The sequence below is a fragment of the Entelurus aequoreus genome, linkage group LG24 (genome assembly GCF_033978785.1).
Source record: "Entelurus aequoreus isolate RoL-2023_Sb linkage group LG24, RoL_Eaeq_v1.1, whole genome shotgun sequence".
NCBI lineage: Eukaryota > Metazoa > Chordata > Actinopteri > Syngnathiformes > Syngnathidae > Entelurus > Entelurus aequoreus.
This window is the reverse complement of record NC_084754.1, coordinates 22,496,244-22,510,268: the sequence shown is the minus strand read 5'-3', so window position 1 is coordinate 22,510,268 and position 14,025 is coordinate 22,496,244. Positions and strand designations below refer to the sequence as shown.

Genomic DNA, 14,025 nt, shown 5'->3' with positions numbered 1-14,025 from the left:
TTTAATTTCCTTTTCTCTCAAATGCAAATATACTATTATAGCGCTTCATTCATGCCAATGTTAAACATAGCACAGACAGAGTAGAGCGCAATCATCTGTGCCCAACAATGGGCAATGAAAACAATGGATATAATAAACTCAGTTGTTTGAATGAAAAAACTACACGCTGATGTCACTCTGTCCCCAAACAGAAAGCCTGACAGGAAGTCAGACAGACACATTGGAAATTACTCCACTACAAGGATTCGGAGCCAATTTTTTACTCAATAATGTTGCAATCAAATCACTCCTCTGTATTAAATATAAAAAAGGTACAGTATCAAAAAGACAAACATGCCGGAATTTCCGGACTGTAAGATGCTTTTTGAACGCTGCGCAGCACAGTGCTGCGGCTAATTATAATTCCAGGTTCACAAACTTCACATGCCGTCAATAAATTTAGTCTCGTCACATCACGGGGGTTAGTGCATGTGCCTCACAATACGAAGGTCTTGGGTTCGATCCTGAGCTCTGGATCTTTCTGTGTGGAGTTTGCATGTTCTCCCCCTGACTGCGTGGGTTCTCTCCGGGTACTCCGGCTTCCTCCCACCTCCAAAGACATGCACCTGGGGATAGGTTGATTGGCAACACTAAATTGGCCCTAGAGTGTGAATGTGAGTGTGAATGTTGTCTATCTGTGTTGGCCCTGTGATGAGGTGGCGGCTTGTCCAGGGTGTACCCCGCCTTCCGCCCGAATGCAGCTGAGATAGGCTCCAGCAAGGGACAAGCGGTAGAAAATGGATGGATGGATGGACATCAGACCAATGAAATTGCCTAACAAATGTTTAATTTTGGCAGCAGTTTTTAATTTAGTTTTAGTCATGATCTTTTGACAAAAAGTTATTTTAGTTTTAGTCCTATTTCAGTCACCTAAATTAATTTAGTTTTAGTCCAGTTTTAGTTGACTAAATTCCTCAAAATTTTAGTCGACTAAAATTACAGTAAATTTCGTCGACTAAAATATAAAGTATAAAGGAGAACGTATCTTGATACCACTTATAGGGGAAGTGCGTCCATATGTCTTCTCTTTTCTTTCTTCCCAGTGTGGGAGGCATATTGTATTGACGTCTTGTATTGCTTCTTGTTTTCCAGGTAAAAAAACAAAACAGTGTCCATTTCAAAGACGCAAATTCTGATTGGATACCCTTTGTGCTTTTCCAACCGCCCGTCTCCCACATTGCAACTGTGATTGGCAATTTTCTCCCACCCACCAACAGAGGAAATTAAATATGATTGGTTTTCGTCTCTGTCAAACTTTTCGTCTCATTTTTTTATTTCATCATTGTTTTAGTCAACGTGCTTTTGATTTAGTTCATTATTAGCCTAATTTCCATCCATCCATACATCCATTTTCTACCGCTTATCCCTTTCGGGGTCGCGGGGGGTCGCTGGAGCCTATCTCAGCTGCATTCGGGCGGAAGGCGAGGTACACCCTGGACAAGTTGCCACCTCATTGCAGTAGCCTAATTTCATCAAGGGAAAATAGTTAGTTGACGATAACTAAGACGAACATTTTTGTTTAACAAAATTGACACTGCGCTGGACCAATAAAATTGTTTATATTAAAGCAAACACACTCACACAATTATCCAGTCAGCCATTTAGCACATTATGGACTCACCTTCATCATGAAGAAGTAACAACGAAATGCACACAACGCAGCCCCAAAGCCAAAGACGGTCGACCCGGCCATAAAAAATGAAAATGAAAAAAAAAATCCACCACCACAAAGGTCCCAGAAAGGTTTGACTGCTGCACGGAGAAGAAAGACGAAAATCGCGCTCAATAATTTTTCCGGTAGTCTAAAGTATGTCGTGTTACAGGCACTGTGTATTTTTAAACTTGTCACCAAGTTCATGAGTAAATATTTCATGGTTCAATGTGTACACCTGCTGTTTATAGACTTGTGTGGCCAATACATATACAAAATAAAATGTGCCCAAAAATTAGGTGCGTCCAGATTATATTTAGCCGGGAAACTACTATTGTTTAAATTGCCCCTACAGCAAAATTACAATTGAGTCAGTCAAACAGTTTTTTGATAGATTGATTGAAACTTTTATTAGTAGATTGCACATGAAGTACATATTCCGTACAATTGACCACTAAATGGTAACACCCGAATACGTTTTTCAACTTGTTTAAGTCGGGGTCCACTTAAATTGATTCATGATACAGATATATACTATCAGATATATACTATCATCATAATACAGTCATCACACAAGATAATCATCAGAGTATATACATTAAATTATTTACATTATTTACAATCCGGGGTGTGGGATGTGGAGAGGGGCGGGGGGGTTTAGGTTTGGTTGTTATCATCACTTCAGTCATCAACAATTGAGAACAGAGAAATGGACATTGAAACAGTGTAGGTCTGACTTGGTAGGATATGTACAGCAAGTAGTGGACATAGAGAGAGAGATCAGAAAGCATAAGAAAAAGTATCTACATTTGATTATTTACAATATATATAAACCTCTGCTTGATGATTTCTCACAAAATGACTTTTTTTCTTCAGGGTTTTCGGAGCTGCCATTTTCTTAACGTCAGTGCTGAATATGTTCATTCCGTCTGCAGCAAGAGTGCATTATGGCTGTGTCATGTTTGTTCGCATCCTGCAGGGATTGGTTGAGGTAAGAATCCAAATAGTTACTTTAGACACAAAAGAAGCCGAATGGAGATATTCACAGTTTACTTTATTATTGTTGGCATATTTCCTTGTAGGGAGTCACTTACCCAGCATGTCATGGAATGTGGTCAAAATGGGCCCCACCTCTTGAGCGTAGTCGACTGGCCACAACATCCTTCTGCGGTGAGTTATAGCTGTCGAGATGTGATGCCAATAATAGGCAAAGTATAAAACAGTCTAAATGGCAGTAGTGACTAGTCAGTCAAGGGGTGTGGGAGATTAACTGGAACTTTAGGGGAACAGTTTGGGGAAGTCTATTTCGTAGGAGTGCAACGATTACTCGATATATAAATATATCGATTTATATTCCTTAGATTCAACTACATCGATCTGTGCTCGGTTAGTTTGCCAACCGGAAGATACTGTAGGTATCGATTCAAGATCGTTTTAAAAGGGAATTGATTGATTTTATTCCATCCATCCATTTTCTACCACTTGTCCCTTATTGATCCTACAAAAAGGGAAACTTTGGTTTTAAAAACAGCAGACTTTATAGGAAGTTTAGCACTTTTAATGTTAGGGATATTAATTGTTAAGTCTGCCTGTCCACCCCGTGGTGCCATTAAAACAAATATGGCAGATAGCTATGGTGGTCGAGGACGGTCATAACAAATGCAAACAAACGCCACAAGACAATATCATTATTTACAACATAAAACCTTTCAGTTACAGCATGGTTGCAAAAGCCACAACAAAGACAAACGACACAACACAATATAATATAAAGCCGCAAAACAACTTTAAGCCACAAAGGACGCGACCGACACATCAGAAGTGACAGCGGAGCTAATTGCGGCGAATTCCAGAACACAACATGAAGCGACAACACAACAACTGGCAGCCAAGGAGAAATCATTTCATGAGAAACAAATAAATAGAACAGATGGATGAAGGAGGCTATCGAAACGAGGAAGTGAATGGCCAACACCGTCAACAGGTATGAGGGGACATACATGCACACCTGGGACACTGTCCTTCATCTGCGACGCCAGGGCGGAGAAAAGATACTGTAAGATCGGGTCAGGAAACTTTATTTAGCAGGTAAATCTACTCTTAAGATGTTGGTTAATGTACTTTTATTGAAAATTGCTTGAATGTTGAAAATGAGAGCAGAAAAGGATTCCTCTTGTTAATTCAAGCTAGAGTGTTGTTTGCACTTCATTCAAATAAATGTGAATGCATTGGCCATTAATTGTTGTTTACTTGCTTGTTTGTATCCATCAATTATTTATACACAATACCCTTACAACAAATAACAGGAATTTAACCTGCAGTGTCCAGCAATATCCAGTATTTATTTACAGTCACACTGATTGATTTTTTTTTTTGCCAAGTCACTTAAACGATTTCAACTCACTGAATAGTTTCGGATCGTGTCGTTTTAAAAAATGAATATCGTCCCTGAATCGTATCGGCAGCCACAAATTCTGAATTGAATGGAATTGTTGTTAAAACGCATTGTTACACCCCCACTATTTTCTGTAACTCACTCAGTTCACAAAGCAAAGGTCCATAAATACATGACTGCATGAGTCCAGTGCAGAAAAAATGTACAGCCCGGACATAGAGTCCATCAAGATACCATTAGACATTTCGTATTTTGAAATTATGTAATGACTTATGTCTGTATGTTACTGCTGCGACAATAACATGAGATTAATTTTCCCAGGATCCTACGCAGGAGCTGTGATCGCTATGCCTTTGGCTGGAGTGATGGTACAGTACGTTGGCTGGCCGTCAGTGTTTTACATCTACGGTAAGAACATGAAGATACATGTAAAAATGTAAGGTGGTTGTCCATATAGACACATTTGACTATAGTCGAATGAAAACAAACAAAGGCCCCTAGTGTTCTGATCTACTAAGATCTGAAAATCATGCGCTAAACAGTGCGTGCAAACTATAATATTGGGTGTACTATTAGTGGGTGTGTTGCGTGTGATCTAGTAAGACTACGTGTACAAAATGTGGCGTTTTTCTATGTTTTGAAACATGCACCAGACATGTACCATTTTCCATGGGCATTTTAGTGGCAGTCCTGCAGTGCATCTACAGTGGAACCCACTTTTTAGTGCACTGAATATGCATGCTGGAAGATGCTGGCACTAACTTTGAGCGTGCATTGGAATCTTCTAGACGCAAGAAAATGCATAAAGCAAGAAGGTTTTTTTCCCATGAAAAAACAAATGTCATTAAGAAACGCCAACAGACGCCAAAAACAATCAATTGAATTTCTTTGAATCAGCCCCTTAAGTCATCCAGCAGCTATACAATTATAAAACTATATTGCTGAATAGATGATATGTCTAATATTTGTATTTTTGACAGTCCATATACAACAGTATGTTTACAAGCATACGTAGAACGGAGCTGCAGAGCGATTGCCTCCTTTCTCACAGCCATTTCTGCGCAACTCCTAGTTTGCAAATTTCAGGCACATAAAGACACACAAAAAAGCTCCCGCAGAACAGTTTTAGTCTTGATAAATCACACTGTATGTTTACACATATAGAAATTACACAACATTCACACACCAAACATTGTATGTGATTTATCACTATTGGCGTTGACGCCGTCTACTGGTCAAATTTAGCACTACATGTATTAAAAGAGGTTTGAGCGTTACTCTCAGACAAAAAATCAACACGACCACAAATACAAAAGACATCACTAGGTCAGTAATTTCAATACAAAACAAACTAAACTATCTTTAAGCACAAATTATATCTACTTCCAAATGTTTCACCAAGTTTTGTGAGGAAGCTTACAGCTGGGATTTCTACCATTGTTGCTGCTTGTCTGGATCAATGTGTCCGTCGCTTAAAAGGTCCGCCAGGAAACAATGACTCAAGCACTTGCTCAGGGTAGAACATTCATACTTTGTTGTCCAGTCGTTGTTAAAAGCCTGATTTTTGCAATTTTTTTTAGATTTTTTTCCTATAGTGTGGATTGAGTAGTCTTCTTCTACTCACCCCACTGTGACACGTAACCCTCGCTGTTGCCCCCTGCTGGGTGGCGAAAGTACTGCATACATGATCAACCCTAGTTTTAATTGTTTTAACAAGCCTATTTGGGTGATGTTCGGCGAGCCGAATGAAAAGCTTTGGCGGGCCGAATATGACCTGGGCCGCCAGTTGTATAGGGCTGAGCTAGTGTGTAGATGCGTGTTGAAGAAGACTGATGCTGGTGGGGAGGTTTTACGCATTAACCTGGGATTTCCACAAGATGCGTAATGGCTGCTGTACAGCCACGTTTTCCCTCCCGGGTGTCCAGCCTTTGATTGGTATTTTTTTACTCTTCCCCCCTTCCCCAATATCACCTGTTTTCCACCTTTTTTAAGGAGTGCCGTAAGTGGCTGATCCGTTGGCGGTCCTTTTCTTGTTTCCCTGTAATGCATGTCTGCTCTTAGTGGGACTGTGCCGAAAATTTGATTTCAGTTCTTATATGTCTTGTACATGTTAAGAATGGACAATAAACAGCACCTTGAACTTGAATGAAACATTTTGGAGTAGATATTTATTTGGCTTCAACAATCTCACATTTGGTCATCCACATGTAACACATTGATTTAGCAAAACGATCGACCAAATTACCACTTCAGGGCCATAAATCATTGACTATCACTTTATAAATGTTATCATCACTGATCGTTCATCAACTGTGGGGAGGACTTCCATGTATCCAGTCCATCTATTAAGACTATATCACAGCAAGCTATTTGAAGATGGTATCTCACTAATGACAATACCTGTAATCAGGTTGGACTACTTCTATTTCTCAAACATTTAGTTTGAGAAAATGTTGTGATTGTAGTAACATCCAATCATCTGCTAAATTACAAGTCTCTCTCTTCCAATCCACACACACATGCCAGAAGGTCAACTCCATAGCCACAGCCAAATAACATATAGAAATTAAAAAGGCCTTCTGAAATTATTACAGGGAGGGTATTATTACCCAACCATTTGTAATGTCTGAAGGTGTCAGCTGAGAATTCATAAGCATCCACTGGTATTTGCATAATAACCCTTATCTGAATTGCTTTGTAGATTACTGAAATCGATTAATACTGACATGAAATTCACATATCGCCAGATATGTTTTAATAAAAATCCACTTTGCTTTTTCACGTGATACGATCTCATGATTTATTGCTGTAAAATACCACTTTCCTGTCTGGGTTCTGTGACTCATCATTTCATCTGAATAATAATGACGCGTCTCAGGTGGAGGTTTCAACTTGACAACCGTGACGGGCCCTCATCAATACTTCATATGTCCATTCACATGTTTCATTCCCGATAAGGTGTTTTTGGCATCATATGGTATGTCCTATGGCTCCTGTTGGCATATGGGAGTCCTGCAGTGCATCCAACCATTACGGATGAAGAAAGGATATACATTGAGTCCACCATCGGTGAAACCATCCATCATCTGAGTATGGCTGAGGTTGGCGACATTGCACTACAATCACGCAAATTTTAACCCCCCACTAAAACTGGAGTTGTTTCTCTCTTCATGTTAAGAAATTCAAGACACCATGGCGTCGGTTCTTTACGTCCATGCCGGTGTACGCCATCATTGTGGCCAACTTCTGCCGCAGCTGGACCTTTTATCTGCTTCTCATCAGCCAACCGGCATATTTTGAAGAGGTCTTTGGTTTCCCCATCAGCAAGGTTGACCTCATGTTTTTATAGCGAGGGATGAATCAGTGTGCTTTTATTTATACTACATGCCGTGTCAATGGATTATTGCCTTTGCAGGTGGGGATTCTGTCTGCTGTGCCCCACATGGTGATGACTATTGTCGTTCCCATTGGAGGACAGCTGGCGGACTTTCTACGCAGTAACAAAATCCTGACTACTACAAATGTGAGAAAACTCATGAACTGTGGAGGTACGTTCAGGAAACCAGAATTTACAATATAGGGAACACACTTCTTAAACCTGTACAGTGGAACATTTAGTTAAACAATGTCTCAAATGTGTGAGAATGATGACTATCAAAACTTTTGTATGGAATTTTGTTTCTGCAGGATTTGGTATGGAGGCTACTTTTCTGCTGGTGGTTGGATTTTCACACACCCGAGCAGTAGCCATCTCCTTCCTGGTGCTTGCTGTTGGCTTCAGTGGATTTGCCATCTCAGGTACGACTTCTTTCTTACTCTACTTGTTTTTTTTAACCACAGACTAAGGCTTTGTTCACACTACAGGGTATGATGCTGAACTCAGATTTTTTGTAAAATCCGATCTTTTTTGTACACTCGTTCACATTACCCCCAAAAATGTGATGTTCAATTTTAAAGAAATGGGTTTGTCCAGGCTGCCCGGTCCTTAGCCAGTTCTGTCGTTTTGTCAATGAAAATGCCAGTACCAGAGGTGTTGAGAATGTTCTAGATGATGTCTCTCCAGCGTGTCCTAGGTCGACCTCATAGAAGACGCCAGTGGCTGGAAGGGTTACGCCACAGGACGATTGCTGCGTGCAAGTGGTCATGCCGACACAGGCGGCCAAAAATAAGTAGCTGAGCGCCATTGTAATGTTGTGGTTAGTTTTGTGTTAATACTGTTTATTTTTATCTTTTTGTATAAGTGTCTACAGGGAACTGAGGTTGAATGATACCAGGATTTCATCTAGAGATAGCCTAATGTTCTAATACCTTAGTGGTGAAGTCTGGAGTTGTAGATATGTGGATACAACCAGACTTGCTTCTAGATATTTGGCAATGTTGTGGGGAGTGATGTTGCTGAAAGTCGGCCCGAGTTGAGCTTTTTTCGTGGGAAGTTTAGACAGACTCACCAGTCACAGCTGGTAACAGCTGGTAAGGACTGACGCGGGAACACCCTACCAGAGACATATGCATCCAATCATTCAGAACTGAATCAGCCTTTTGGCGTTTTCTTTCTGTATTACCATGAACTGGATGACTGAGAATCTAAAGAGACAAACCTGTGCTTTTTGTGTTGGCAGGTTTTAATGTCAATCATCTGGACATTGCTCCTCGCTATGCCAGTATCTTAATGGGCATATCCAATGGGGTGGGAACACTGTCTGGAATGGTGTGTCCCCTGATTGTTGGTGCCCTGACCATACACAAGGTACAACATGTTATACAGTAGTACACCATTAACTTCATCACAGCAATCATTTTGATGTAGTCATATAGCCAGATCTAGTCAACAGAAAAAGTTGTAGATTGTTAATGTAGAGGGGATCTAAATAAATTATTAAGTTTTGAACTGCTCAGTCCACAGGATCACAATGACACATCAACCCCCATGCACCAGTAGGTAGCCTGCAGCATTCAAACAAGAATAGTTCTCCCATCATAAATTACTTCAGCCAAAAGTTTGTCCTGCAAATACTGTAGCTGTGTTTCAAAGGCGGGTGAATGGGTGTTTTTTTTTTTTTTGTACTAGAAGTCATGCATCAAAAGTGCTACTTTCAGAATATGCATTGACTTTGTATTCTCTCACACAGACTCGACTGGAGTGGCAGAATGTCTTTGTTATAGCATCGATGGTGCACTACTCAGGGGTCATCTTCTATGCTATCTTTGCCTCGGGAGAACAACAGGACTGGGCCAACCCCGAAAGTACCAGTGAGGAGAAATGCGGCTTTGTTGAGGAGGACGAACTGGCTGAAGAGTCTGAGCTCAATAGCGAGAGCCTGGCGGCCCCCAAAAAGAGTTACGGAACAACGGCTGGTGAAGTGGGTCGGAAACACGACTGGAAAAAGAAAAGAGGGGTGACCATGCAAGAAGAAGAAGAGCATTACGCTAATGGGGACTATCAGGATGGATACCAGTAAAATGCCCTGGGGGGTTAAAGACGTTCACACTTTGTTGAAGATTACATTTTCCACTAGTGAATGCTGGAGCAACAGGAAAAACATCAAAAACCTCTAAAGTCGACATGCTAAAGTGTTCAAATTTATGAGGAGTTCATAATTTTAACCTGATTTTTTTGTGTCACCTATGCAACATGCGTCCGTTTGCGAGCAAGCCCCAGTGATAAGTGTGTTAGTGTTGTTTTTCCTTGACCGTATAAGCTGTAACGGAGTGACATGCTGCTTGATCTAATGGCATCAAATACAATAGCTTTGTCTGCCTTTACAAAATATAGTAATAACATCCTCCAGAGATAGTATTGTAACAGAAGATTATTTATTTTCAGAATGTGCAAACTGTTTTGGTGTTTTATTGCAAACTAGACAAGTTTGCAAATAAATAGAATCTACAATGAGACTTGAATAATTCAGTAGGGCTAAATCTTAGTAAGATAGCGCAGTACAATAGCAACAATGCATATTATTCGGTAATACACTTTACAATTCAATTAAAATGAAGCATTATTGTTTTGTAAAGGCAGAATGTTTGACATCAACCTTCATTTGTAACTCATTAAACTGCGGCGTACCTGATGGCAGGTGAGTAGGCACCACTTTTGTTATTTCAACTGTAAATCTGAGCTAATTTCTAAATTAAACAGACAGTGAGTCATCTTTGACGCCTATGAATAAGCATTTAACATAGTCCCATCTTCCTTCTTCAGATCTTTGTCAACATTATCTGTTCTTATGTAAATTAGTAAAAGTGGAAACATTGTACACTCATAATTTGGGATAACAAACATGACAACTTTGTACAGTAGAGTATCCTGTTGATGTTGTTGTTGTTGTAGGAGACATAGGCGCCGATCTACATTTCTGCCAGTGGGTGCTCGGTGTGTTTGTATTAAAAAAAAAAAAATAGACGTACAACGAAGTTAATGTCCCATATGATTTGTGGCTTTATTATTTTGTTAAACGGACCAAACTCGCCACAAAATCAACTACAACAAGACTCTTTTTTTTTTAAATTGAAAGTTGTCATCAATCCCACGTGGGTGCTAGGCATTGTCCGTGGGTGCACGGGCCCTGAAGCACCCACGGGATCGGCGCCTATGGTAGGAGAGACACTTTGGTTTTGTGCTTTACTTGAATTGAAATAAGTGTAATAAAGTACATTTTTATGCAGCATTTAGTAAACTTCAGGTTTTCATCCTCTAGAATTATTGGGGTGTTTAACATTGCAAAACTGGAAGCCTAATAGTCATGTCTCTATGAAGTTTGGCTTTAAATGGAATAAAGCACCTCTATTGTTCTTTGGTGTTACCATATCGGAATTATTGTGTGGTGATAACATTTGCCTTAAAAGTGACTGTTGTGACATATTGATTAGTTCCAAGGCAATCACACTGCCAGGCTGTCTTAATTATGATTGTTTGCTCGTGATGAAGGAAGCTATACGGTAGCTCAGGGGTCCCCAAACTTTTTGACTCTGGGGCCGCATTGGGTTAAAAAAATTTGGCCGGGGGCCGGGCTGTGTATATATATATATATACACAGTACAGGCCAAAATGTGGACACACCTTCTCATTTCAATGCATTTTCTTTATTTTCATGACTATTTACATTGTAGATTGTCACTGAAGGCATCAAAACTATGACACCTGTGAAGTGAAAACCCTTTCTGGTGACTACCTCTTGAAGCTCATCGAGAGAATGCCAAGAGTGTGCAAAACAGTAATCTGAGCAAAGGGTGGCTATTTTGAAGAAACTAGAATATAAAACATGGTTTTATCAGGCTTGTCACTGACAGTTTGGGTATGTTTTAGTTTTCCCTCTGTGTTTTATTTCCTGTCAGCGCTCTTATTTTGGTTCAGTTTCCTCCTTGTATCCCAGAGTGCTGTTTTCCCTCTACCTGTCCCTGATTGGCAGTCTGGCACACCTGGTGGCAATTGCCAATCAGGCTCCTATTTATACCTGCCTCTCCCTCCAGTCAGTGCTGGAGTATTACTACCTGTATGCTGTGGACTGTAAACTGTTTCCTGTATGCTGTGGACTGTTTGCTGTCTCCAGTTTTCTCGTTTCCTGTTTGCTGGTTCCTGTTCGCTGTTTCCAGCTTTCCTGGTATCCTGTTTCCTGTCTCCTGGTTCCTGGTTTGTGTTTTTCCTGCATTTTTTGGACATTAAAAATCATGTCTTCCTGTATCAAACCTGCCATCTCTGCATCTTGGGGTTCGTCACCGCCATTACTTGACAGTTTTCTGTAATTTCACCTTTTTTTGTTAAGTATTTAACTCCACATGTGTTCATTCATAGTTTTGATGCCTTCAGTGACAATCTACAATGTAAATAGTCATGAAAATAAAAATAAAACATTGAATGAGAAGGTGTGTCCAAACTTTTGGCCTGTAATGTGTGTGTGTGTGTGTGTGTGTGTGTGTGTCTGTGTAAAGTACCAATGATAGTCACACACACACTAGGTGTGGTGAGATTTGTCCTCTGCATTTGACCCATCCCCTTGTTCACCCCCTGGGAGGTGAGGGGAGCAGTGGGCAGCAGCTGTGCCGCGCCCGGGAATAATTTTTGGTGATTTAACCCCCAATTCCAACCCTTGATGCTGAGTGCCAAGCAGGGAGGTAATGGGTCCCATTTTTATAGTCTTTGGTATGACTCGGCCGGGGTTTGAACTCACAACCTACCGTTCTCAGGGCGGACACTTTAACCACTAGGCCACCGAGTAGGTAGGTAGGTAGGTAGGTAGGTTGGTTCCTCGCGCACTAATTGAATGAAAGAGCGCACACTCGCCCGACACTGCGGCGCAATGTCACGTTATCGATGGGAAAATGCATTTTTAGACAATATTTACTTGAGTGGCTATGAGACCCCAAGAGTAAAGAGTGGTAGAAAATGGATTAGAAAGGACAGATTAAAATAAATACAAACATTTTATTTTATTCACATACCCACTGCTAGTTGGCGTGGATAATGCTAGGGGCGGATTTAGGATGGAAGAACATCCCATTTTTAGCAATTGAAAAAAAATGTGTGTTTTTTTTATTTTATTTTTTTAATTAATGATACAACATCTAAATTTTCAGATTCTGTCCACCTCAAAGGGGAACTGCACTTTTTTGTAATTGTGCCTATTGTTCACTATCATTATAAAAAGACAATAACTCACATGTCTTTTTTTTTTGCGGGGGGGATTTTTAAAGATGATGAAAAACCCTTGAAAGATGCTGCTAGTGGGAGTCACTGTTGTAGCCTTCAAAGGCCTCTAAAACCACTTCAAAACCCTCCATCAACATTTTGTATACACACTGCAAGTGTATATATATATATATATATATATATATATATATATATATATATATATATATATATATATATATATATATATATATATATATATATATATATATATATATATATATATATATATATATAATGTAGTAACAGACACGTTCATAACAATATGTAATATGTACAATATTTACCTTATTTTGGTCATTGAAATCATTGCCGGAACTAATTATTTGGCGCATTTATTTCCGTTTCCTTAGCAGCGCACGTCTGACTTCTGGCAACAACCCCTTCCGGATACAAACACGCGAGTGTGTTCTAATCATGGCAAATTCGGTAACAAACAATGAAGACGACTATTTATGATTCACAATCTTATCTTGTTAAATCTGAATTTATGGAGGATGAGCTACTGCTTCTAGAAGCGAGCACGAAGGAAAAGGAAATGTTGTAGCAGACCGAAGCTGAGAGAGTGAGGTGAAAGTGAATTGAAGCTGCAAAATGTGAAACTTGAAGCCAAGCTATTTCGACATAAATGGAGTGCTTACCCATAATTACCTGGAAAAAACATCCAAGCCAGCTGGACCAAACAGACAACTGTCCATCGAGTGAGTCACACTTTATATTGATCATTATACATGCAGCATGTCATTTGTGTATCCTGACAGACAGAATAGTGGCTAGCTGTGTACAAACAAAACATGAAATGTGGACTAATACTTTACAGATACTGTAATTTGATTGTTCGTGTTTTTCAGTCAGTACAGATTGGTGTCGTATCGCAGTGTTGTACATTACAAACTCAAACGTTTTTTTGTGCTGTGTTTTAGCTTATCTTCTGCCGTAGTTAGCTTCTACGGCTAATACCGTAGCACGTCAATGTGTTAATACGCTAGAAAAAGAATTCCTCAGTGTTCGCTCTTGGTTATTATACAGGTCATGGACTGAAATGAAGTATTGTTGACCGTTTTTAAATGTATTTTTAAAGTGATTTAGTGGTAGAATTGATTGCTCCCACTAGCTGCATTGCTAGCCACCAAGAACGAGACGATTTTTCTTTGTCAGAAAGCAAAAAAAAGATTATTGTGAACGATAGGTTAAATTCCAAAAAAAGTGCAGTTCCCCTTTAGGGCAAACAATAACCACTGGATTACACCTTTA

At 39.8% G+C, this 14,025-nt stretch overlaps 1 protein-coding gene and 1 long non-coding RNA gene across 3 annotated transcripts in view; one reads left to right on the top strand and one right to left on the bottom strand.

Moving 5' to 3' along the window:
• Positions 1–9,574, top strand: part of slc17a8 (solute carrier family 17 member 8) — a 21,090-nt gene extending 11,516 nt beyond the window's left edge. Inside the window, exons 4-12 of one of the 2 annotated variants that reach the window (XM_062036056.1) lie at positions 2,567–2,681; positions 2,773–2,860; positions 4,407–4,493; positions 7,044–7,186; positions 7,264–7,413; positions 7,501–7,633; positions 7,773–7,883; positions 8,705–8,832; positions 9,215–9,574. In XM_062036056.1, the coding sequence (XP_061892040.1) occupies positions 2,567–2,681; positions 2,773–2,860; positions 4,407–4,493; positions 7,044–7,186; positions 7,264–7,413; positions 7,501–7,633; positions 7,773–7,883; positions 8,705–8,832; positions 9,215–9,544 (1,285 nt within the window). In that variant the 3' untranslated portion in view covers positions 9,545–9,574. The remainder of the gene's footprint in view (positions 1–2,566; positions 2,682–2,772; positions 2,861–4,406; positions 4,494–7,043; positions 7,187–7,263; positions 7,414–7,500; positions 7,634–7,772; positions 7,884–8,704; positions 8,833–9,214) is intronic. The other variant, XM_062036057.1, reaches the window with a different exon arrangement.
• On the bottom strand, positions 2,439–5,617 carry LOC133641926 (uncharacterized). The gene is made up of 3 exons (XR_009824349.1): positions 5,506–5,617; positions 2,785–2,871; positions 2,439–2,663 (listed from the first exon to the last, which is right to left on the bottom strand). It is a non-coding gene; the product is annotated as an uncharacterized LOC133641926 (long non-coding RNA).
• Positions 9,575–14,025: the final 4,451 nt, after the last annotated feature.